We start from the raw sequence: 25,993 nt of genomic DNA on the forward strand, positions 1-25,993 counted from the left end.
CCTCCCCCAAAGGCTCCAGACTCTTGTAGAACCCAGGATGAAAGGGCAAGAAACCAAAGCTCACCTCCCACCTTGGTCTCCAGGGACCTTGCCAGGCCTGAGCGCCCACCACTCTGGTCATCTCTCAATTACTTCCCATGCCTTTGGCCTTCCCGCCCCCAGGCTGCGCCATTCCCTCTGCCCTTCCTCCTTCCTTTGCTTCTCTGACTCCTGTCCCTTCACTGGGACTTGACTACAGTGTTGCTTCTCTAGGTAGCCAACATGGCGTTGCCCCCATCACCACCCCTTCCCCCTGCCACCGCCCACTGGACAAAAATGAGTCTGTTGCACGTATTTTCACAGCTTGCGTCCTCCTCGCGTTATACTTAAATAGCTCCTGCCAACGCTACTTGTGTGAGCTCCAGGAGCGGAAGAATCGCATCACCTGTTTCTATAGAGCAGCCCCCGAGGGTCTTCTAAAAGAAGAAAGGGACTCCTGCTGTCCCAGGGATGGGGATACACCCCTCTGCCCAGTCTGCAGCCCCGCAGGGTCTGCCCCTGCCGCCCGGCCGCTCCCACCTCACGCTCTAGTGTGCAGGTGTCTTCATTCTGGTCCTGCTCACCTCCTTCTTGCTGTTCTTGCCCCTGAGCCTTTGCTCTTGCTCTCCCCTCAGCCTGCCGTGCTCTGACGCCTGCATTTCATGTAACTGGTCATTTTCATCCTCAGTCCTCAGATCCAAAGTCACCTCTTCCAGAGAGACCTTCCCCGACCACCCGGTGCCAACTGGCCCCCTCGGCTCGCCACTCCCTGACTTCACGATGCAGAGCCCTGTCCACGGCTACCTCGTGTGCATCTGGTCTGTCTTCCCAGGAAGAACAAAAGTGCCACCGAGGACAGAAATTTGTCTGTCTCGTTCACCTATATACCCCCGGCACATAGAACAATACCTGGTAAGGAGCAGGTGTTAGTATGTGTTAGCAGAAGGAAAGATGGGTGTTAGGGAGGCCCAAAGTGGAGGAAGAGAAGAGGGAACATTTGTCAAGCCTAAACAGTAAGAGCAGGTTGCTCAGTGGGGATCAACTACCGTTAATCAAGAGGTGCCACCAACTTTGTGGGGACATCATTCCTTCACAGACCCCGGACCTCGAAGTGACCCAGAAGGAAAGCAGGGGAAGAGCTTAGAGAGCAGGGTCCCCTGCAGAGCCACTTCCTGAGGCCAATTCCGTGCCAGTCCAGCCTGAGGGTGTTTGTCTCTCTGTGTTGGAGATCTCCAGGGGAGGAACCACCCCACTCCCCTTTGGTATCCTTTGTGGTCAGGAAGTTCTCCTTGAATCAGGGCGAAAACCCTGACGGCGCAGCCTATGTCCACTTCCTCTGAGCAGCCCCTGCCAAGAGCAATGCCTGCTTGCTGCTCCAGTTCAAAGACAAACGCCTGCTGGGCAGGGCCGAAGGAATGGTATTCTGTGGCCACGCAGCAGGCAGAAGCCTGGGCAGAAGTCAAACCCGGACTCCCATGGCCTCTCTGCTGGTCTGGGCTCCAAGGAAACATGCAGATGGCTGGAGCAGGGGGCCCCTGGCAGAGACATGCGGTCCAGAAGATCATGAAGCCTGACATTATTCTAGTCCCGAATATGGGAAGTGGCCCCTGGGGGGGAAGGGCCCTCTCACCTTTGGGGCCTGCAGTGCAGGCCCAGGCAGCCTAGGGCTCCAAGGGACCCCCCATGCTACAGCTGCAGACTACTGAACTTTCCAGGGGAGTCACAAAAGGACAGCTTTACAAAGGAGAGGACAGGCAGAGGGAATTTCCCAGCAGAGAATTAGGATGTTTCAATGTGGTCAAGCTCAGTGTCTGATGAGTGGACCCTCCATGTTTATGGGCTCTTAGAAGAACTTGCTCTACATCTGCTAAATGCCCATGAAGAGATATCCTCTGCTTCTGCCGCAGAAGGCCCTTTTGAGAAGGGGTGTGTCCCCAGGCCAGCCCCCCCTCCCACAGCAGTCCCTCACCCGAAGGGTCTCGAAGGTGTCTTCGATCTCAATGATCTGCTGGATGTTGTTGGTGACGGTGGAGATGACCTTGTCAATGAGGTGTACCACACCGTTGGTGGCGTGGTGGTCGGCTTTCAGCAGCCGAGCGCAGTTCACGGTCACGATCTGTCCAGAGAAGAAAGGAGGATGAGCAGTTCACCGACCAGAGGCGCAGGCTTGAAGCCCCAGCAAAGGAAAACACGGTGCAGCACGTGGGTTCCACAGGGTCTAGGGAGAAGCAGTGCCAGAGGCGGGGATGACCTCCAGCATACCTGACCTGCAGAATGAAACCCCAGAGACCAGCCCCATATGCAGCCCGGGCATGGGCTCAGGGTGGACACAGGGCAGTGCTGTGTCACTGGGGACTCCCTACCCCATTGGGATAGTGGTGGATTTGGATGTCCGAATTCTGGTACATGGAGGTGAGGGCCATGCCGTGTTTCAGCTCATCCGTCAGGACCCGTCTGTTGACCATGTGGTAGCGAAGGGCATTGAGCAGCTCGATGTTGACATTGCTCACCAGGGAGTCCAGCACTTCCTAGAAAGAAGGCCAGAGCAGCATTTAGGGGGCTGCAGACCACAAGGGCAAGAGGTGGCTTCTTGCTACCCTGGGGAAGGTGCTTTGGAAACCAAGGACCCCTCCTCCATGACCACCAACGTCTGTCTGTTCAGTTGGACGGGGTGGGGCCCGCCATGGAAGCCGTCTAGTGAGGTATATTTTAATTTAAGCTCCCTGACTTCATCTGAGGGCTCAAGGAAAAAGTTTCCTGTGACAGTGGGAAGTCACCACAGGTTGCCCACCAGCCACCCCTCAGGGAAGTAAGGTCATCTCACGGCTGGCAAAGAAGCCCAGGCCTCGTTGCTTGGAGCGAAGATGGTGAAGCTGCCGGGCCCTTCCATCTCGGGTCTCAGCTTCTCCGTGCGGTCCGTGTACAGCTGAGTCGTGGTGGACCCAACGACGCCCAGGGTCTCGTAAAGGTTCGAGAGAGGTAGGGCTGCAGGGGCAGAGGACAGAGGAGGGACGGACCTGTGGGGCTCACCGCAACCAGACCGCACCTTCCCTGGTCTGCAGAGAGCGCGTGGTACCTCCGTAGGACGGGGTGTGGGAAAGCACAGGGACGGCCACCACGGGCCAGCCTAAAAGCCTACTCCTTTTTTTTTTTTTTAATATTTTATTTATTTATTTGACAGGGAGAGACCAAGCACAAGCAGGGGGAGCAGCAGAGAGGGAGAAGCAGGCTCCCCGCCGAGCAGGGAGCCCGATGCGGGACTGGATCCCAGGACCACGAGACCATGACCTGAGCCGAAGGCAGATGCCCAACCAAATGAGCCACCCAGGTGCCCTTGTCACATACTCCTTAAAGCAGCTCTGGAGGTCCAACACCTCCTTGCTCAGATTCTACTAATTGATCATTTTTCATCATTTTAGCCACAGGAAAATGAAGCTTCTGTTCACAGACACTTAAAGATTTATTTATCTGAGGAAGAGAGAAAGACAGAGTGCAAGCAGGGGGAGGGGCAGAGAGGATCCCAAGCTGACTCCCCTGCGCACTCAACGCTCACTCTCATGGTCCTGAGATCATGACCTGAGCTGAAAACAAGAGTCAGATGCTTAACCGACTGAGCCACCCAGGCACCCCTGTTCATAGACATTTACATAATAGCAGCAGGAATATACACCGAAAATAGATATCCTAGTTACAAACTGGGCTTTCAGATTTATCTAGTTGTTGAAACTGGTTTCCTAATGGCCTCTACTGGAATGAAACAACATTACAAATCTTCCAGGTTCTTTGTCTATTTACAAGCAATAAAATGTTATTTCCTAAAAGCCCAAAGCGGCCTGAAGCTTAGGAGGCCTTCCCCTCCCAAAGGGCTTGAGCTGCCCTGCTAAGGCCATTCTCCTCTCCCCACGCCTAATTCCCACTTGCCCTTCCACCTAAGCCCCCCACCCCCATGCCAACCACACCCCCTTGTGACCTTGGCACCAAATTGCCCCTTCCTTTTAAGTCCATCCCACATTCTCAAGGAATAAATGGCAAATATTTTAAAGTTAAACCCCCCCCCCCCGCATAGTCCCTGGGGGGTATGCTTGAAGGAAGGTCTCTGATAAAATTCTCAGGTGCCACAGTCTTTGGCCCCTGTGGCCAGGTGTGGTTCCCTGTGCTGGTTCTAGGTGAACCTGCCTGGTCTGCCACCCTCCTCCCAATGGACTCCAAAGGACCAAGTTCCAGCAGAGGGAGGAGGAGGTGGCTTGGTGCTCCAGCCTGGCTCTCCAGCTGAGCCGATCAGAAATGCTGGGTGTGGTTAGAATTCCTCCCAGCCAGAGATAACAAGGCCAGTGGCCCAGGCCTGGGAGGCAAGCACAAGCGGGTTGGAGTTGGAGTCTGTTGCACCAGCCTGGTAAGGAGATCAGCTTGCAAAGGAAGGAGCAGGTCAGGAAGCTCCCTGCTCCCAGCTTCCACGCTCTGGCCCCCGCCTGGAGCCAGAGAGCATGCAGGGAGGATGTCCACGCAGCCCTGTCGCTCAGGAACCCCTCCCCCCCCCCCCCCCCCCTGCCGTGTGCTTGGACCCTGCTGCCTGTTACGTGAGGGCTCCTCCCTCCCGGCCTCCCTCTCCATCCCAGCACCGACGCGCCAGGTTACCCACCTGCAGGACACCCCTTCTCGCCCGGCACCTTTTCGTATCCAGGACAGCACTCATAGCTGATGACCCTGCAGTGAGACAGACACATACGTGAGGCGATGCGGGGCTTCCCTCCTCCTGGCTGTTGTGGGCAAGAGGGGCCTCCACAGACAGAGGAAAGGAAGGGACGGTAAAACACCCCGCTCTCGGAGGAGACCGTTCGCTCAAACGTAATAGTGTATCAGTGCGTTTTGGAGCAAGGAGAATGTTCCCAATGGTTGCCATCCCTACAGCAATCCCGCTGGGACCGCGGCAGCACGTTCCATAGGGGGATTAGAAAACACACCCACCAGGAATTTGTCTCTAGTGTCACTCACGGCGAACCCCATGGTTAGCATTCTTGAGAGGCAGCGGGGTAGGAAGGGGGGTGCCCTGGACCTGTTCCGGCTGACTCTGCCGCTAACCGCCTGGGACCTCCACTGCCAGTCCTGTCTCCTCCCTGGGTCTCCGTTCCCCCCTCTACAAAACCTATGTAATGGTCATCGGACTAAATCTCTCATGCTCATCTAGCTCTGATTTAATAACTAAGAAGCATAGCGTAGAGATGATCATCAAGTTTTTCTGTCTTTACAATCAAACTTTAAACCTTTTAAAATTAAAACAAAGCTCCTTTGGTTTTTTTTTTTTATTATTTGTTTAAATTGAAACCCAAATCTTAGTAACAACATGGATATGGTTTCAAATTGAAAATGTACAAAGGATTATATAGCAAAGTGTGCCCCATCTAACCTCGTCCCTCAACCATCCCATCGTCCTTCCAGGAAACAACAGCACCTCCCTCTTTGCCCTGCTCCCTCCCTGCTCCCACCCCTCTCATCCTCCTTCTCTCCAGCCTTCCCCCTATCCTGCTCCTTTCTAACGTTTCAGCCCCCTACCCTTAAGGGCTCTACTTATATGAGCTAAACAGACTCAGGACTTGCCTTGACTGACCCACAATTTTATTTTCAGAAAATAAAGTCATCTTCCACAATGAAATAAGATTTGACTGATATGCAACCTTTCAAAGGCAGCGTGGTGTTATAGAAACAGTACAAGAATTAAGGGACCTGGCTTGTGACCCATCGGTAACTAGCAGGGTGACCTTGAAGGTCCACTTTTCTCTCAGGGTCTCAGTTGCCTCATCTATGAAATGGGGTGAGGTTAAACTAGATGGTCTCCAAGGTTTGTTCTAATTTCACACTCATGGTTCTAGTCACTGGGATTATTTCTAGGGGGCAGAGAAGCTGTCTTTCAAAAGAAGAGTGTCTGCCAGCTTCTCCCAGCTAAATCTAGGGAGAGCTCCAGGCCGTAGGCCCATAGATCCAGGGGACACCCACGCACCAGATCCCAGGGCTTCTCTGATAAACGCCAGGGTTCTGTGGCTAGGGTTGGAGAGGTGGAATTAAGGTCAAGCCCGCCAAAGCTTAGCTTCTTTCTAAAAGTGCTTGGGTAACACTCCGTGGAACTGGAGACGCACAGCTGGAGGATGGGTCTTCTCCTCAAAGCTCTCCTCACCCCAGGGGTCCCCCGTGCATATGGGTGCTGCACACTCCATGCCTTGGGACCTCCACTTGTGCTGGCCAACAGTTCTTCTTCCAGGGTGTCGGCTGGACAAGAGAGAGCTGCACAGCTCATGCGGCCTCACCAGAATTTCACTGAGGACAGAGAAAGCCAACTCGCCAAGTGTGAACTTCATAGTTCTGTAGCTGCACGTGTGTGTGTATGTAGCAGGGGTGGGAGGGTGGTGGGGTTGGTGGCTTGTGTGGGGAGAAAAGAGGCTGAGGGGTTGGGAGGAGGAACAGACCTAAGCAGACAAGTCTCACTGCAGAGAAGGATATCTGGGATGAAAGTAGAAAGCTGCAAGGGCTCTCAGGGGCAGAAGGGTTTCTTAAGATCACAGCTGGGTAGGGGCAGATCTAGGACCCCCCTGGGATTTCATCAAGTCTCATCCCTTTTCCATTGCTCTTGGCAATGTACAGACTGGCGGCAAGCAGACTGATCTGACACTGAGACGACGCAGGTGCTCTCTTCAATGTGGACAGAGCCCCCACCTCGTCAGCACCCACCTCATCAGCCCCCTTTCCATGTGGGCTCTGCACCCGCGTCCCACAGGGGCTGGATGTGGGGGGCACAGTGCCACCAGCAGAGGTCAGTCCGCCAGCCGAGGGCTTTTTCCTGGTCAACCAAGTGTGGCTCTGCCAGGAGGCTTTCTCCTTGTCCTCCCGCCCTGCTGGCCTCTCCCTCTTCTGCCTTCCTGCTGCCACAGTCTGGCATCCTTGGCACTCCCTAGGTACGCAGGTGTGAGCCATGCCTCTCACTCCCAGCCTGGCTGAGATGCTTCCTCAGCTGGCAGTTTCCCTATTCCCAACTCTCCCCACAATACCAGCTCCGCTCAGAACTGGTCTGCGTGGCCCCAGAGAAGCAGACGCAGCTGGAAATGGCAGACTGAGAAGACAGCCCAATGAGACAATCTTGACCAAACTTTCTGGACTAGCGGTGCCTGTTCTCAGCCCAGCATGCCACTGCCCTCGGGCTTTGGCCCTGAGGAGATGGGGCTGGGGGCCATCAGAGGGTTGTGGGTCTGATACCTTCTCTCTAGGATGAAGGCAGGAAGGATGGAAACCACAGGAGCTTCCATCTGTGTCTCCCCAGTTCCTTGGCCTCCCTGTGCAGAGAGGATCAATCTACTGGTCTCCGAATCACATCTCATCAGGGAAAGCTGCTCTAATGAGAGGCTCCCGGCTTCTCCTTGACCTAACACAGTCCAATAAGTAAAAACCTCAGTCAGAAAAAGAGTATCTCTAGGACGATGAGACATGAATATTCTTGTTCCAGTTTCCCTGGTCAGAAGAACCATTTGAGGAAGAAGGTGAGGGAAGGTGCCCAATCAAGAAGGGCATTTAAAGAAGGCGGCAGAGACAGCGTCTATCCAAGGTCTAAGGATAGAGGTGGTTGGGAGGCTCTCCACCATTCCCCTCCAGAGTGTTACTCATGATCAGATACAGACAGAAGCATGGCTAGTTCTTTCCCCAAAATGATTTTCCAAGAAGTTAATATAATAAGTTAAAACAATCACTCTCTCCAAGTGCACTTCACAGTTCTGGCTGGTTGTCATGGCTGTAAATGGCTAGGGACTAACCAGCCTCTGGAAGTAGGTGGGGCGAGGAATGCAGTGCAAGCGCCAATTTCCCGCGACACTCGGCGTGTCATGATTTCCAAGCAGAATCACAGAGCAAACACAGCCCAATATCATCTAGACATGAAGCCATCCCCCACGGACTGCCAGCCTGGAGCAGTTCCTTTTCTGCTTTCCTGGCCTGGGAAACCCAGATGAGCTTTCCTGAGCCTCCAGTAGAAAGTCAAAATCTTGAGCTCCCTGATGAAAAAGGGCTCGCTTTGACCTAATGGCCACGGCCAAAGGCCCCATCACTAACCAGGGTCCGGCTTGGTTCGTGAGGAGAACAGAGCCTTTAAAAAAATGCACGTATGTGTTTGGTGACAATCTGTGTGTGTGCGGTGGGTGAGGGCAGTGTGGGGGCTCCTGGACACCGACTGTGTCTCTTCAGTTCCCACACCCTTTATCTGACCAGGGAGTCCCCTTACAGCAGGGGAGCAAAATGATCACCAGCCCGGGCGTGAGCAACCAGAAGAAGGCTGGTGACTCTGGGCCGAAGAGCCTCTGCTGCCCCTCAGGCCTGGTCTCTGGGACCTTCAGGCAGAGATTTTAGGGCTGTAGAGAGCGATGTGGGGCAGGTCACTCAGGCCCTACAGGGCTGCCCACTTGTGGATCTCCCCACATGACTAACATTAGCTGCTGGGTTTAACTCTCCCTAGAGGCAGCACAGCAGAGTAGCTAGACCTGCCCCCCCTTTCCCATCGGCCGACTTTGAGCACACTGATTAGGCTTTCTGAGCCTCAGTCTCCCCATCTGTAAATGGGCTAATAATCATACTGCTCTCATAGGGTGACCATGGGAACTCTATGGGCTCACATATGAAAAGAACTTCACAAATGCTTGATATTTACTAAGTGCTCAGTTGTTTTTTTTTTTTTTTAAACTTCAGGTATAAAGTTGAAAATTGGAGTTAGGTTAATAACTTCATTGAACGCAACATCCTGCATGTGGCCACTGATCAAGTCACAGTGTGATAAACGAATCCCCCATGAAATGCAACCTACCGAACGCAACAGACAGGGCCTTCATCGGTTTCCCACTGCTGCAGTAACAAATAATCCCAGAGTTAGTGGCTTAGAACAACACAAAGTTATCACCTTAAAACTCTGGATGTCAGAGCCAGAAAGCAGCCTTATAAGGCTAAAATGAAAGGCTGCGTTCCTTTTAGAGACTCTAGGGGGGAAGCTATCCCTTCTCTCTTCCAGCTTCTGGAGGCCTGTGTGCACTTCTTGGCCTGTGGTCACATCACTCCAACTTCATCTCCTTCTCTGACTCTGACCTTCCTGCCTCCCTCTTATAAGGACCCTTAGGATGACACGGAGCTCACCAGATAACCCAGGATAATCTTCCCCTCCCAAGATCCTTAACCTAATCATATCAGCAAAGGCTCGTTTTCCTTTAGTTACAGGTTCAGGGATTAGGATGTGGACATCTTTAGGGAGCTGTTATTCTGCTCACCACAGGGCAGGACCCTAGATGCTACAGGGATCCATGGAAATACTCACCAGAACAAAATCCCCTGTCAGCTAAGCTACCTTCTTGAAGTTATAGAGTGGGACAGAACCTTCAGGAAATCCTGTACCACAAAGGTGTTGGGCGAATCCCTGGTGATCAGTGTATGTCAAATCTCAGTTATTTTGAAACACATTATCCATGGGGTCCCAGGTGGCTGCACAAGGAATATGAAACAGGGAAGGAAGTGCTGCTCCGGGTGTGGGGAGAGCCTGGCATCCCTGGCTGGCTTCTCACTCTCCTTGTGGGACCAAGGTTGTGGGAGAGGGGACAGCTTCACAGCGGATGTCCCTGGGTGCCCTGCCGGCATGAGACGCTGGAAAGGGCTGTGCCGGCTGAGGGACAGGCTCAGCCATACCCCAGCTGCCTTCGCTAGAATTGAATCTCCAAGCTCTAATGCAGGGCTGAAGAAGTATTAATATCTCAGCCCTTGGGCAGAGCAAGGCTGGCTCCTAGAGAAAGGGCTGTGTGCTACCAGCTCATCTTGGCTTCGCAGAATGGCTACGGAGCTCATGTTTGTGTTGCTGCTCATGAAATAACCCCAAGACTTCTGGAATGGACAGCTACCGCCCCTACCTGCTCACTCCCCTGCCACGTTATGATGTCTGAGCTCCAGCTATGACTACTACCTCCCCGTGATGTCAACTCCGACCCGACTTGGCTGTGAAGCAGGCCTCCCTCTTGTGGGGCTCACACAAAGGAGGCCTGTCGGGAGGCAGCAAGGCTTCCTGACCACAATTTCCTGCCCCGTCGCGCAAGCTGCTGCACATAAAGTTTTTATGGTGACGGATCAGACTGGGGCCTGGAATCACAGAGTGGGATGCTGTCTCCCGCCAGGCCCTCTTTGCTTGATTAGCTCTTGTATCACTCTGGTGCTCTTTAGGATCTGGAATAAAAGCCAGTGTGTATTTCCAAGTAATAAAATTCACTCAAGTCGCTAAAGAGGGGCCCACTGGTAACCACTTCCTGTAATAAAATCTATATGGCAGGCTTGACAAGTAGCACGAAAGACTCTGGTTCTTCTCTTTGGAACTGCAGAAAAGCCACTGTCTACGGACAACGTAGTGTCCTCTGACCAAAGTGCAGAGTGTGGCCAGTCCCCTCCCTTCCTCCATGGAGTTGGGAATCCAGGGCCTCACAGAAGCAGACAAATGGGTCCAGGCCCCTGGATCTCTGTGGGACTGGACACTGCAAAGTCTTCCCCCTGTGGCCCTGGGCTTGGTGCCACTTGTCTGCTTTCAAATTTAAATTCTTCTTCCAGACCTGGGCCCTTAGGGGACCTGTGCTGTCTCCTGCCCTGTGACACTTTGCTTCCTTGCACCCCAACACACACCTCTGCTCCAGCCTCTTCCCTAGAGTCTTGTTGAGAAAGTTCTCACTGCCCAGTTGACCCCATGCGGAGACGGTCCTGTTTGCTTCAACCACAACTATGCTCCCCATTTCCCAGTCTGGTCTTCACCCCAATAAATGCACCTCGGGACCCATTTTCATGAGGGTGATGTCAACTCCAGCCAACACAGCCCCCCACACACACACTCCCTTCCTGACCACCTATGGCACTGAATTTCTGGGGGACAGATCGCAGCTCTCTCATGGGCCTTGGGCCCTGTCCAGGAGTGAAGTGCAAGGCTGCTCCATCTCAGTTCAACAATGAGGATGGGTTCCCCCTTCCCTCCCTGAGTCCTCTGGACCCCTTCCAAGTCAGCTCCACCTTCCCAATATTGCATGTGATGTTCCAGGAAGGGACCCTCTTGTCCTGGATCATGAAGTTTTCTATCAACTCATGCTTTCCTAGCCTCATTTCCTCTTTTTTTGAAGTTGCCCAAAGCAATGGCCACATGGAAGAGTTGAATGTGCACACCATGCCCTTGTGGCTTTCTCAGACCAGCTCAGAGGCTGCGACCAGGCTCTGGGAGCTATCTGACCCCACACTACCCCTCTTCCCCACCCACTGCCCACCCACCTACTCACTTCTCTCCCGGGCTCCCCCTGCGCTCACTGGTGTGAGGCTGCCCCCCCCGCCCCCACATCAGCACTCTCTCAAAGCCAAGCCTGCCTAGAGGGAAGAATGGGTCGTCAAGAACATTTGCCAACACACAGCTGTGCGGCCTGCGCCCTGTCCTGGCACACAGATGGAGAAGTGTGTAGGTACCGAGAGCCGGGAAGCCAAGATGACTCATCACTGACAGCGCTCTCAGCCGGGGAACTGCCGAGGAATGTTAGCAAGCTACTGTTAACCGGTGAGGCAAATGCTTCCACACAAGGCCACCCAAAATGCCATAGCCAATGCCACCCCGACGTCACAAGCAGGTCTCATTTTTAGGGAAACCAGGACTAACAAAAATGTGCAACTCTTGAAACCCAGCACTCTGAGATGGAGAAGAGCTGTTTGCTTGGCACAGGTCTTTGGTCACCTTCCGAGAAGCAATTAGGTGCGGCCTATGTTTAATTAAGTAATTAATTAACTGTTTGACTGAGTAGATAATGTACACACAGGGGAAAAATCCAACAGTACTAGAAACTGTTTTTTTGTTTGTTTAACTGGGGGCACCAAGGAAGAATGTATGGTATAGAACTCGCATAATCTCTTTTTGTCCACAGCAGCAAGAATTACTGCTGGGTGTTGATGCACTGAACCCAGAAGGTGTGTCCTCTTAGCTCACTCAGCCGTCACCTTTGAGGTTGGGCATGGTCAAGCGGGAGCCAGCAGTCACAGATCTGCCCTACACAAGCTCCCAGGGGGCCGCTTGATCCCATGATCCCCAATTTCTCTTGATTCGTGCCAGGATCCCTAATTGCCTAAGACAATCAGGGTCACAGGTTGGGCTATTTATTTTCTATATCCATTTTCAGGAAAGAGCATTTTCCCTTCCTTCAGCAGGTCATGGAGTGGGAAGAGAGGTCTACTCAAAAGCCATGTCCCAGGCAATACATTTAAAAATCCCTAACGTGGGAAAGAGTTGGACACAGTGGCTTAGAGACTCTTAATCCCCCTATTCTGCACCCAAGGGGAAGGTCAGGCCCTCCCAAGTGGCTCGGGAGGTTTCTCATAGCACTTCTTCCTGTCTACAGCAGAGAGCCATTGGTTGACTCTTGGTGCCAAAACAGAACTAGGTCGCCCAGGAATTCTGTGAGAACACGCATGCCACCCTGTTTCCACCAGGCAGCAGGGCCGCTGGGGCAAATGCCACCTCCCCGGATGCAGCCAGAGGCACCAGCGAAGCCTGCGGGAGGCACCCGGGGCCCCACGCTGTTGGCGCTCTCACTTCTGTCTGCACGGCCCAGATCTGCAAGAACAGCACGTAGCACCTACTAAGCACTTACTACGTGCAGGGCACCTCATCCGGCCTCGTGTCTGCGTCACTGCATTCAGTCCTCGTGATGATCCCGGATCCCGAAAGGAAGCCCTTTATCATCCCCGTCTAGCAGATGAGGCAGGGAGGGCTGCAGCTGTGAAGCAACCTGCCCAGCTAAGGGCAGAGCCAGCCTTGGAATCAGGAGGCTGAGCCGATGCTTTGCTGCCTCCTAACGTGCTCATTTCTAGGCACTCCGTCTTTTGGGGGTGTTTGCCCTCTGATGGCAGAGCAGAGTGGTGTGTAAGGTCACCAACGGGCTTTCTTTCTTAGAGATACAGGCCGGGGACACCTCCACTTACTTGGTACCACTTAGTGAGGATGGAGAAGCACGTGCGCGTGCGCACACACACACACACACACACATTTCACGCTTCTTATAATCCCACATCAGCCCTGAAAAATGCATCCAAGTCTTGTCAGGAGCCTTGAAAATACAAACCCACACTGGCCGGCTTACTCAAAACGCCACTCCCCAGCACACAGCTCCCCGACACATCTGCACAGGCACCTCCATGACTCCTGCCAAGGCCTAACCTTTCAGAAGGCCGGCCCAGGCCCAGGAGCCCCACGGCTCCCCTACGCGCGGGGCGGCCTCGCAGTCTCGAGCAGCCACAGACACTCACGTGGATTTGCCACAGATTTTCCTCTGGTACCACTGCTTGCAGTTGGTGAAGTACTTCTTGTTGGTGCCGATGACCTTCTGCACAGCACACACGTTGGGCCTGAGATGAAAGCAGCCGTGTTAAAAGTAGGGACCCGAAAGGGTACGTGCACCCCGATGTTTATAGCAGCAATGTCCACAGTAGCCAAACTGTGGAAAGAGCCAAGATGTCCATCAACAGATGAATGGATAAAGAAGATGTGGTATATATATACAATGGAATATTATGCAGCCATCAAAAGGAATGAGATCTTGCCATTTGCAACGACGTGGATGGAACTGGAGGGTATTATGCTGAGCGAAATAAGTCAAACAGAGAAAGACATGTATCATATGACCTCACTGATATGAGGAATTCTTAATCTCAGGAAACAAACTAAGGGTTGCTGGAGTGGGGGGTGGGGTGGGAGGGATGGGGTGACTGGGTGATGGACACTGGGGAGGGTATGTGCTCTGGTAAGCGCTGTGAATTGTGCAAGACTGTTGAATCTCAGATCTGTACCTCTGAAACAAATAATGCAATATATGTTAAGAAAGAAAAAAAGAAGAAGAAGAATGTAGCAGGAGGGGAAGAATGAAGGGGGGGAAATCGGAGGGGGAGAAGAACCATGAGAGACGATGGACTCTGAAAAACAAACTGAGGGTTCTAGAGGGGAGGGGGGTGGGAGGATGGGTTAGCCTGGTGATGGGTATTGAGGAGGGCACGTTCTGCATGGAGCACTGGGTGTTATGCACAAACAATGAATCATGGAACACTATATCTAAAACTAATGATGTAATGTGTGGGGATTAACATAACAATAAAAAAATTAAAAAAAAAAAAAGAAAGCAGCCGTGTTAGAAAGATGGGCAGCATGACTACCCCACCACCATGCCCTGCCCCCCACGTGGGCCCTCCTGGGTCATGAGAATGTTCTAGACGTGGAGAAGTTATACAGTCACTTCAGTGATGGTTTCAGGGGGGGTACTTCAGGGGTGGAAACTGTCTCTAACGATTTCTATCCCCCTGCAAGTTTCCTACCACATTAAATATTGTCAAAGTGTATCTCACATGCTGACATCGTTTCACGTAAGGATTCTTCTTTGACACAGGTATTTGGTATGCGTAGATAAAAGTGTCTCAAAATGTTTAGATCACATGCTACAGATTGAGACAATGAGCCAAGGAGTATGTTTGCTAAGCAAGGCAGATTTGAGAGAAGCTCCCAGCCTTTCTCTGTACCCCCAGCCCCCACTGAGCCAAAATGTCCACAGGTCCACAGGCTCTAACGCAGCCTCCCGGGGCACAGAGCCAGCCCCACTGTCATGAGGGGAGGCCAAGGTCTGGACCTGGCACCTCCCAGGCAGGTCCACACAGACATACTCTGCGTCCCCAAGCCAGGAACTTGGCTCTGAACACAGCCATGCTGACTGTGGTCAGGACCTCGTTAGGAGATGCTCTCCCACTGGACTCTCCGTCATTCACTATTTAGACCCCAGCCTGAGTCCACTGTCCCCAGAAAGCCTTCCTCCAGGGCCCCAGGTGACACTCTTCCGTGCACCTCTGACCTGGAATATGGCCCTTGTTTGATGCTTGGTACCAAACAGAATCTAACACTGATCAGAGGACATATCTCTCTTCTCTCCGATGACCCTCCAAGGAACAAGGTTCCCCACCTTGTTCTTTCTTTTACGTCCCAGATGGGGCCTAGCACTGGGCCGGGGTGAAGAAAGAGTTTGGAATGGCCTTGCTGAAAATACTGCTCCCAGGACCACCCACTCAGAGGAGTCCTCGGGAACTCTGGAAAAGCCGACTGCAATGCCCACGATTCTGCTGAGAAGCCTTCCTTCCCACAGCTACGGGGGTTGGTTTCTATGTTTTTTAATCAATGTACCAAGTCATGATCCAGACCATGCTCAGGCCATGTGGTGGCAGGATCGCCCTTAGGAGCCCGTGGGGAAAGGACCTAGCTGTGGCTGCGTGGTGACATCTGGAAGGGGGTCTTCCTGACCTGAGGCAGGAAGTTCATTGGCCGAAACACAAGTCAGAGGGAAGCAAAGCAAAGAGCCTGAGGCTTCCACAAAACCTCTGTGTCCTGAGAAATTCAGGTGTCACTCTTACATCTCAGCTCCTCTATTACTTTAAAAATGCACTCTGTAGCCATCACTTGCTGCCAGGAAGACAGGGCTACTTCAGCAAGAGCTGTGCCCACCATCCCCGGCCTGCTAGCTGTGGGAACGTGGGCAGTTCTCAAATACTGAGTCAGGTTATTGGGTAGGAGGGCGCACTGACACTTCACTTCTCTGCCCTCTCTTCTCCCACATGGATGTCACCTCTTGCCCAGTTTGTGGCTCAGGAGGCACAGATGAGTGGCCCAAGGAGGCACACTACGTATCAGTGAGTCGGTGTAGGAAGCGGAGGGCAAGGGAAGTTAGGGGTAAGCCCCGTGTCCCCTTAGCCCTAACTGGGTCTGACCAGATGCCCACAGCCTCCAGAGGATTCTAACGGAAGCTCCTTTGCTCCTCTGTTAGCTGCCTGGGATTCAGAGATTACAGCCGTCCCCAAATAACCCCAGTGAGTCCCCACTGGCCACGCTCCAGCCTTAGGTACTGTTTGTTGCTGTACAATCTCAGAAGCTCTTCTATGAGACCGAGCAGGAAACAATTACTGTCGATGAATTCCCTGCAACTTTCTGTAGGCGGTTGGCGAATCTTCAGTGAGTCTCTTGTGGATGTGGCTCCAACATTCCTCTGTGGAGTGTTTCCACTGCTTCGGCCCTTTGAGACAGGAGCGGAGGTTGGGGGCAGGGGTGGGGGGGGGCTCGCTCTCACAGCAGGGGTGGGAGGGGCGGGCTGTAGGCACAGGAAATCTAGGCTGAAGTTTAATCGAGATGACCTAGCCATTTCTGGGCCTTCTGCCTCCAGCACAACAGCTCTGCTGTTCAACTTGGATTTGAGAATCAAGTGCTTCAGGAAATCCAGTCCAGTTTGGGAGGCGGATAGATAGTCAGAAGTGCAAATGCATTTTTATTTCTCTGTCAGTATTTTTTTCCCTCTCTATAGCAACATGGGTGCAGCCGGGAGTCGGGAGAGCACGTCACAGTCTCTACTCTCCCAACAGCTCTCTGCGCTGGAACTAAGTCACGCCATCCCACTAAGCTGCGGTTTCTCCATCTGTAAAATGGGAACATGAACAGCAGATCTCCCGGGTGGTGGTGAAGACGCAAGCAACGGGGTGTGGGGTGATGGAGCGCCGTGCGCACGTGCATGGTCAAGGCACGCTTGCTGGCTCTGCCTCAGGTCTTGGAGCACACTGCATGGCCTTAAAACAGCAGAGATTTTTCTTCCCTTTTCACCACTTCTCACTGTGAATGGAGGGTTGGAGCTTGGACAAGGTCGTGCCTTTTGCACAGGGCACCACACCCATGTGCAAGGCCGGGCAGACCCGTGGTACTTTCGGGGACACTGAGGTCACAGTAAAACGCAACCGTGCCTACAACCATTTTGTGACAGTTCATCTGCCCGCGCACCCACATTTTACTGGGGAGGGGGTGCAGGCGTGACTTCTCAGACCATTCTGCCCATCACAGATCTCTACAGGCCTTTCCTACGGCACCCTAAGAAGGGCCACAACAGGATCAGCCTGCGGAGGCATGGGGAGGAGGGGTCCAGAGGAAGTTGATCTAATATCTGAAATTCATAATAAAGAACACTTGCTTTGCAAAAAAAATTAAATTAAATTTAAAAACCAGTATTTTCCAGGTGGTCAGTGTCTCTTCTGGGCTCCCAAGGGAAGTAGGTTTTCTGTAGAGATGATTCTTGGTGGAAGCCCAGCAACCCCTTTGGGGAAGCTTCACTGTGGTGTGCACAGAGACACCATTCTGGGTGACAGTGCTGCAGGGCACGCTATCCGGATTTTCTCCTGACTTAGTGGCTAAGATACGGAGGGAACAGAAACCTCCCAGGCAGACTGTGGCACCTGAGCAGAACACGCTTCTTTGGCAGGAAAGGCAGGAGGACAAAGGTGAGCTGGGCACAGACAATGAGAAAACCAGTGGCACACATTTGGACTTTTATGCCTCATAGGCCCCTCACCTTCCTGAGCTGGCCCCTCACCCTTCTGCACACACAGCCTAAGTCCAAGGTGATTCTCCCCCTGCCCTAAAGACCCCTGGGCATGTCCTAGTGCTCTACTCTTTCCAGGAGGGCACTGAGGCTGCGGCTCACCCTGCCTTCATTCCACTCAGGAGGGGTGCACCTGATGGGCCAAGTAAGCCCATATATAAGGCCACAGGCAGAGGGCACAAGGACGACTACTCCCGATGAGGGGCAGCCTGCACCCACACCCAGGGTCCTCCTCAGGGTGGGGAGCCAAGGCTTTGTAAGGCCTCTGAAGTCAACTCTAGTCACCCCCAACAGTGAGTGTGACTTGAGTACACATTGGTCCAGTCATGTGGCAGTCCAGGCACTCCTGGGTTCCAATGCCAGACCCAATGGCATCTGAGCTCCTGCTAAGGCCCAGGGGCATGTGGGCTACCACGTGACGTTATCCACATACAGTTTTACCTCCTTGTGAAAAAAGAGTTGATGCAACCAGGTCGGCTGGAAGCTATGGCCAAGCCTGGTTAAGTGTGAGGCACGATGGCTTAGTTCGGGATGTAGAAGTGCTAGCCATCCCTGTCTGGATCTGGGCCGGGGTCTTTACCAGGTCAGACCCTCTGCCTGGGTTTACCACCTAAAGCCAACACATCATCAGTGTCTCAGAGGAATATCCAAAATGATAATGTCCCACATTTATAATCCCAGCTACTGTTTTAAGGCAGATTCCAATCTTGGCTGCAGGACTGTAGGAAAGTGATGTGTCCTCTCCGGACTCGGTTTCCCAGTCTGTACCGTGGTGGGGGGGGGCATGGAATTCTGCTCTTCATCTGGCAGGGGAGATGAGGTGCCTGGTGGTGGGCACAGAGCCTGGCCAGGTGAACAGGAGCCTATGGGCTTTGGCCGGTGCCAGCTTGTGTGGCCCAGTGCCACCTGTGGAGACGCTCTCCAGACAAGCCCTGGCCCCACTGGAATACGTGTCCTGCTGGTGGGCTTCCTCTCTGCCCTGGCCACCTTTCCACGGTTATTCTGGGCAGAGCCGCCAACTCCCCCTTCCTCCTCCTGGGAGAGGAAGCTGAAAGCCCTGGCCGTCCAGCGCTCTTGGCCCGATGGGGAGTGTTGCTGGCCAGCTCTCCCATCCCTTCCTCTACAAAGCCTCCCCGGCGGACGTGCCCTCCGGGTCCCCCCACCGCCCCCGGTCCACCCCGTGCGGGGCCGGTCCCTCCCGGTGCCCGTGCCGCCTGCTTTGCGTTTGCGCTTTGTCCCGAGCGCGCCCCCGGCCCGGCCCGCGGCCACCCCCCAGCGCGGCGGCCGGCTTACCCGTGCTGGCGGCCCCGGAGCCGGCTGTGCTGCAGCACCAGCTGGTAGGGCGACTTGGCGGGGCCCGCCAGGGTGGCGGCGGGGCCCAGGGCCAGCGCCAGGGCGAGGGGCAGCAGTCGCACGAGGAGCGCCATGGAGCAAGAGGCCGCGGACCTCGGGAAGTGAGAGCGCCGCCGCCGCGGGCCAGGTTAAGTAGGCGGCGAGCGGGAGGGAGCGGCCGCGAGGGGCGGGGAAGCCGGGCGCCCGCCGCCCCCGCCTCCGGCCCCGCCAGGGCCCCCCCCCGCCCCCGCTGCGCGGCACCCACGCACGGCTCCCACGGCTCCCACAGCTCCCGGCCCGCGCTCCCCCCCGCGGCGCCCTCCCCAGGGGCCACGGGCCCTCTGGTGGGAAGGGGGGGTGCTGGCAGCGGGGGGTGGGGGGGCGGCGGGGCCGGGCTCCTCACACCTCTCTCTCCTCCAGGCCTGCAGCGCCCCAGCCCAGAGATCCCTCCCTGGCCTCCGGCTACAAAACTCTGGGAGAGCGCGGCACTGGGGATGCCCACCGCACTCCCTTCACACTTGCCTCTGCGTTTGGGGAACAGCCCTCACCCCTGGCTTGCTAACTGAAAGTTAGGTAAGGAGTAAACCGTAGGATTGACGGAAGCCAAAAATACCTGCGGCAGGTTTTGCTGGACGCTAAGCTACCCTGGGAACCCCCGGAGACGGGTGGGGTCCCTCACCTTGGTGCACACTCATTCTCTGTCCGTAAACTTCTCTGCAATACTCTGTGCCTGACAGATGCTGCAAAGAGATGGAAGGGACAAGATTTCTGCCCTGGAGGAGCTCTGAGCACCTCTGCAAATCCTCACATGGGAGGGGCCATCGGTATTCGCCCAAGCACCTATTAATCACCTACCAGGTCCCTGGCGCTGCTCGTGATGGAAAAGCAGGCAAATGACATGATCAGTGTCAGGAACAGGCTAAGAGACGCTCAGATAAAGCAGGGTCAGACTGGAGGCAAGAAGGTCAGGTGACTAGGAGGGCGGCCACATGAGAGCTGGACCATCAGTGGTGGAGGTGGGCATGCAGAGAGGTGGGCAAACTCGAGGGGTGTGTAGGAGGTAACAGACTCAGCAGAACTTGGAGGCTGTAAGAAGGAGGGGAGAAGGAGAAGGCACAATGACTAAGGTGCTCTTGGCATGGGCATCTTGGTGGGTGGCCACACCATTTTTACAATAAGGGACACGGACGGGGTTGCAGGTTTGCCAGGAGAGGGTAAGTAGTTTTGGACACACTGAGTTTGACGTGCTTGTGATTCATCCAGGTGGAGTGTCCCACAGACAGCTGGACGTAGGATGTGGCTCTCCAGGAGGGAGGGGGTGGAGATTCACATGTGGGAGTCACCCTGGGCACACATGAAGCCAAAGCTGTGGGAGCGCATGAACTCTTGGGGAGGGCAGACAGAGCAGGAGATGGGTGATGGCCATGATGGTGAGGACGCAGGGCACAGAGCAGCCACAAAGCAGGTGACGGAGCTGACAGGAGCAGAAGGAGATGGGGAGTGTGCTGCTATCACTGGGGAGGGGGGCCCACAAGGAGGGGCTGTTCGCAGTTATGTTGCCCACATGACAGACCCAAAGAGCCTGCTGTGTTGCAAACAGAGAGCCCCTGGGGACTTGGCTGTGGGCAGCAGGATGGCTGAAGCCAGACTGTGGTGGTTTGACAGAGGGCAGGTGGGGTGGAGACGCAAGTACTGAGTATAGACGATTCTTTCAAGAATCTTGTCTGGAAAGGGAAGGGGAAGGGGAAAGTCAGGGGAAGACAAAATCAAAAGAGGCTTGGACATGTTAGAACGCTGATGGAAAGGAAGAAAAAGAGGGATAATCAGAGTGGGGGGTACAGGGAGAGTCATGGAGCAGAGCAGTTGAGGGGATGGGGGCAGGGGCACCTCCTATTTATAGGGCAGTAAAAGCTATTGGGGGCCTGACTTGGGGGAACAGAGGGAGTAGGGAGGAGAGGACAGGTTTCAGGGAGATTGCAGGGTAGCATTGACTAGATTTGGAAATCCCGTGGGCATTGGAGAGTAAGGGAGTGAGGCAGGTGGTAAGAGACAACCAAGGCTTGTAGATGGGACGACTGGATGCGTGATGAGCACACTGGGAAGGCGCACACTGGGGTGCCAGTGGGGAGTGAGGCGTGACTCCGGGTGTGTTCACATCATGCCTGCTAAGCCACCTATATTTCCAGGTGGAGAGGTCCTGGAAGGAGCTGCCTTCACAGGACTGGAGTCCAGGGGAGGCGTGAGGACCGGAGATACAGATTTGAGTCACCATACTAGCATGTGTGGTGGACTAGACGAGGTCTCTGGGGCACCTCCGTTGGAAAAGAGAAGGAGGAAAAGCAAGGAGAAGGGAGAAGAGGAAGCAGGTCCAAGCCCTGGGGAGGATCCATCTGAGAGGCTGAGGGGCAGGCAGAGAAGGAACCCTGCAGAGAGGCCAATGGAGAGGAGGATTTCAGTGAGCCACCACCACTGCCAGGTGGGGCAGACAGTTCCAGCTGGATCTTATCACTGAGTGGGTTCTAGCCTCTGGTTGGCGCTCGGGAAACCAAAGACCAGAAGGCTGTAGAGAGTTTCCTGGAACCCCAGCTTGTATCTTCTGCATTGAAGACTAGGGGATGATGTGGGATGGCCTTGACCTTGGGGAGAGCCAGGTCCTTCCCTGATGGCCTCCCTATCTCCCCACCCCTCATCTCCCCAGAAGGAAGGGGTGGGACATTCACTCTCCTGGATAGCTGTGGGGACCTCTGCCACTTTGGGGAAACTATTCCCTTTGCCTATCTCTATCCAGATAGGGCTCATTCTGCCCGCTGGTGAGCACTATCAAGCACATACCTCAGCCTGGAATAAATGAACTTTCTCAAAAACAACTTTCCGAGAGAGGAGAATGTCTCTCCTGCTGCCTTGGGTTCTGGGTTCGAGCTCTGGGGCTTAGCTCTACTTGATCTGTGAATTCTTTTCCTCATTGTGGGGTTTATTATCATTTCCTTTTTTTCTGTAGCCTCTGGGAGAAAATCCAGAGAACAGGATAGGAAGAATGATTTTGATGATTTCCACACCAAAAAATCCTATCTGTTGACTTTCTGCTCAGCCAGGGTCACACAAAGAGAGAGGTTTCTTTGGCAATGACCCCACTCACTGAGTCAGTCTGGATGGCTGCTCAGATCACCAGCTGGAAAGGCTGCATTGGCTGGACTGAGGTCTGAGCACATAGCGGCCTCCATGGACAGGCATCTGAGCCTGAGCTGCTGTAAAATAACTCCTTTATAAGTGTGGGGTGGTTTTGACAACAATGGTAGGGTAAGAAACAATAGGAAGTTTCTGGGAAGGAAAGGTGGGAAGTGGCCCTTGGCGATTTTGCTTGATGGTTCACCTTTGTCGCGGGAATCCCTACACCAGGGCCCACCCAGGTAGATAGCCAGCCTTGCCTAAGTAACGGCATTGGTAGAGCAGAGCTGTGGAGTCCAGGTGCTGGAGGCAGGTGGCCTGAGTTCAAATCCCAGTCCCCCTACTTATAAACTGTGTGGCCTTGGGCAAGTTGTTCAACTCCTCTGAGCTTCAGTTGCTACTTATCTCATAGACATGCTAATAAAACCTACCTCACAGGACTTTAGGGTAGATTACATTATATAACTCGAGTAAAGCGGCCAATAAATATGAATTGCTTGCTTCTCACCAGTAATGGTTCTATATAATAGAAGTCACTGATGAGCAAGAATAGAAACAATCATGTGAAAACGATCATTTAATTAATTTCAAGCAGAACATTTCTCTGTTTCAACATGACTGCTTGGCCGAGGACATGAGGAAGCCCTCAGAGAGATCCAAGCTCAGGCTTGAAATTTTCCCCTGGGGCCAGAGCACTGGCTGCATCCCAACTGTAGGGAAGATGCCTCTTGGGTGTCAGAGCCCCCGGGAGCCCCGCCTTCCCGGCCCATCTCTCCCTGCAGCAAGATTTACGGGCTTTGGAGCAAGTCAGGTAATCTCTCTGTAAAACTTCCCTCGTCTGTAAAGCTAACATTCGATGACTTGAGTTTTTCCATGAGCTCAGTAAGAGATTACAGCGATATTTCATTTACTGTTTAGATGTAAGAAAAAAAAAATTCACCTTCATGCCCACCACCGTCTCCTCTCGAAAACCATAAAACACAGAGCCCAGCGAATGTAAACATGTTCTCCCACCAGAGATAGCTGCTCTGAGGGGCGTTTTTGTTCTACGGGACAAGATGCAGCTGGTGGAAAAAGCAGGGGTCCTCCATCCCCGCTGACCTGGAGCCAGCCAGGGCTGGCACAGCTCACTAAGAGACCGCTCACTTGGAAAGGATTTTCTTTTTCTTTCCATGTCAGACAAACTGAAGAGAAAGAGCGGCTTGTTTGGAACAATAATTACTAGACTTTTTCAGGCACTTTATAAAAATGACTACTTTCACATTCTGTGGCTCATGTAAAATCCCCCAAAACAGTTTGGTTTTTGAAAATCACCCTGTTGTGCTTGACAACAGGCCTTAAACATCAGGATGAATTCGTGGTTCCAACAAGTTCTCCACAAAGGAAACCGACAGAAACTGGTTTGGGGTCTGCCGGTAGGAGAGCTGGCGTTTGCAGCCCGGCCAGCTCCATGCCTCCCTCTTGCCATCCTCCCCAGAGTCCCTGCAGATGTCCGTGCATCGGTGAGGATAGACGAGATGGTCAACATAATTTGCAGAGGGCACTTGGCCTTTCTAACCTGCCACCATGCAGCAAATTAGCTCTTAAAATTCAGTACCCTCAGACTTGCTGGGGAGAAAGAAGGATGGGTTTTGGCACGAGATATCTCACTTAAAAGAGTACATGAATCAGTTTGAGGAAAGTTTCCATTCTTTGTACAACACACAGCCTTTACAACACACGGCAATTATCCATCCCCCTAACAAACAAATGCACAAAACAGCCCTGTTTACGAACGTGAAGGGGTGACTGTAGTGCCGTTTAGGGAATTCGGATTTGGGTTGCCAAGGGTCTTCCATAACCTTGCCTCTGAAAATGTGTGCAGCTTGTTGGTATAGCAGGATCTTAGACACCCTCTCCCCACCCCCACCCCCCATCAGACTCTGCATTTTAACAAGATCACCAGGTCATTTGTGTGCACAGCCAAGTCTGAGAAGCACAGGCCTACAGGGTTTTAGGTGAAATAGGTAAAGCTCAGATGAGTTTCAACTACAATTCAATGTATGAAAAGCTTTTCAAGAAGTACAGACATAGACAAAAAGAAAGACACCTGAAAACGTTTACCAGTGACATGAGCCCATTGGAAATGTGGTCAGCTGCTGCACTGAGGCCCAGCTGACTTTGTGAATGAGTCAAGATGCCTTGGTGACTGGCAGGTGCGCCCCCCACCTCCGTCCAGTGGTTAGACATTCAGTGTCTTCCACACACTGAACAGGGAAAGGAAATTGGGTTCAGTCGGGGTCCCTTTCAATCCTTCTCGCCTTTCAGAGCCTGCACAGGGGGCCTGGGTGGTCCACGGGTATGCAACAGCGAACACTGAAAACAAACCTACAGTGTCAGGCTCTGCATTTGATGGGGACAGAAGAGCTGTCACAGCCCTAAACTGGCATGAAGCCCCCCGGTGTTTACTTTCCTAAACGACTTGCTGTTTTCACAACTTCTCCAAACACTGGCTTTCTTCATCAGGGCTTGCCAAACGCTACTTGTTGGTTAGAACCCAACTTCATTTTCCAGGGAAATGGATTTTTCACAAGAGAGTTGCACTGATTTGGCTCAGATAAAATGTCCTGGAAGAATAATCCACAGGCACTTTTGAGGTTGCTCCCATCACCTGACCTCAAATACTTTCAAGCAGTGATGCCCACAGTAGGGAACTTGAGACACAAAGCGGACCCATGCCTTTCCTCGGCTTCCCTCAAGTTTTCCTGCTTGGAGGGCAAAGGCCTCAAAGAAACAGACACCACCCAGTGGCGATGCATTCCAAACTCCAGCAAGCCCCGAGGACTCTGGCTTCTCTTCACTACTACACCCTTGCCAAGGGTACCGCCCCCGGGCTGGAAGCCCCGCAGCCGGCTTTGCCTCTCTCCCCATCCTGCCGTCCCACGTGCAAACGGTCCCCAAGACCCTCCGAGCCTTCCTTCCACACCTCTCCCAGATGTTTCTATTCTGCCCCCCCCGCTCCGTTTAGCACTCAAATACCCCACTGCCTCACCTCCCACCAGCGGCAGCCCCCAGCCAGCCACCCCAGCCATCGTCTTTCCCAACACTGCCTGTCTTATCTTCCCCAAACGCCCCTTCTCCCAAAACACTGCTCTCCTAGGACACTCCCAATGGCTTCTAGTGTTTATGAGAGAAAATCCAGACTTCTCTGCCTGTTTTCTTTCATTTTAATGGGCATTTTTTTCTTTCATTTTAATGGACCTTTTTTTTTTCTGGTTAAAAAAAGAATGCGTGCAGATGATACAAAGCTTGGAAAATACCAAAAAGGCTAGATCATAGAATAAAACGGATCCATCCATAATCTCCACACCGGAAGAGACTTTCGATGCATTGCCCTTCTTCTGCTGCGCCTGGCCTCTACAGGCCTCTATAGAAGCCCTCCTTCTGCTGGGCCTTACCTGCTTTCCCACCCGTCTTGGCATGAGCCCTGGCTCCTGCGGGGCACACAGCCCACACAGCCCCACGTCTGCTTTCCCGAGGCAGAGCACTGGGCTCTTCCCGGCCCCCACTTTCCAGTTCCTGTACCAGTACCTATACTCCTCTCCCTTTAAGAACGGCATTGCGATCGCCAAACTGTGGAAAGAGCTGAGATGCCCTTCAACAGCCGATGGATAAAGAAGATGTGGTCCATGAGGAATTCGTAATCTCAGGAAACAAACTGAGGGTTGCTGGAGTGGTGGGGGGTGGGAGGGATGGGGTGGCTGGGTGATAGACATTGGGGAGGCTATGTGCTATGGTGAGCGCTGTGAAGTGTGCAAGACTGTTGAATCACAGACCTGTACCTCTGAAATAAATAATACATTATCTGTTAAAAAAAAAAAAAAAGAAGATAGCAGGAGGGGAAGAATCAAGGGGGGGGAATCGGAGGGGGAGAAGAACCATGAGAGACAATGGACTCTGAAAAACAAACTGAGGGTTCTAGAGGGGAGGGGGTGGGAGGATGGGTTAGCCTGGTGATGGGTATTGGGAAGGGCACG

At 53.4% G+C, this 25,993-nt stretch overlaps 1 protein-coding gene and 1 long non-coding RNA gene across 2 annotated transcripts in view; one reads left to right on the forward strand and one right to left on the reverse strand.

Moving 5' to 3' along the window:
- TGFBI (transforming growth factor beta induced) overlaps nucleotides 1-18,907 on the reverse strand; it is a 32,331-nt gene extending 13,424 nt beyond the window's left edge. Inside the window, exons 1-6 of the mRNA XM_036114324.2 lie at nucleotides 18,774-18,907; nucleotides 13,339-13,437; nucleotides 4,658-4,722; nucleotides 2,843-3,003; nucleotides 2,382-2,546; nucleotides 1,988-2,134 (exon numbers count right to left, since the gene is read on the reverse strand). Coding sequence (XP_035970217.1) covers nucleotides 1,988-2,134; nucleotides 2,382-2,546; nucleotides 2,843-3,003; nucleotides 4,658-4,722; nucleotides 13,339-13,437; nucleotides 18,774-18,907 — 771 coding nt within the window. The remainder of the gene's footprint in view (nucleotides 1-1,987; nucleotides 2,135-2,381; nucleotides 2,547-2,842; nucleotides 3,004-4,657; nucleotides 4,723-13,338; nucleotides 13,438-18,773) is intronic.
- LOC118549754 (uncharacterized) lies at nucleotides 18,869-25,684 on the forward strand. The gene is made up of 3 exons (XR_004924216.2): nucleotides 18,869-18,960; nucleotides 19,233-19,385; nucleotides 24,483-25,684. It is a non-coding gene; the product is annotated as an uncharacterized LOC118549754 (long non-coding RNA).
- The last annotated feature ends 309 nt before the right edge of the window (nucleotides 25,685-25,993 follow it).

This window comes from Halichoerus grypus, chromosome 2, assembly GCF_964656455.1.
Source record: "Halichoerus grypus chromosome 2, mHalGry1.hap1.1, whole genome shotgun sequence".
NCBI lineage: Eukaryota > Metazoa > Chordata > Mammalia > Carnivora > Phocidae > Halichoerus > Halichoerus grypus.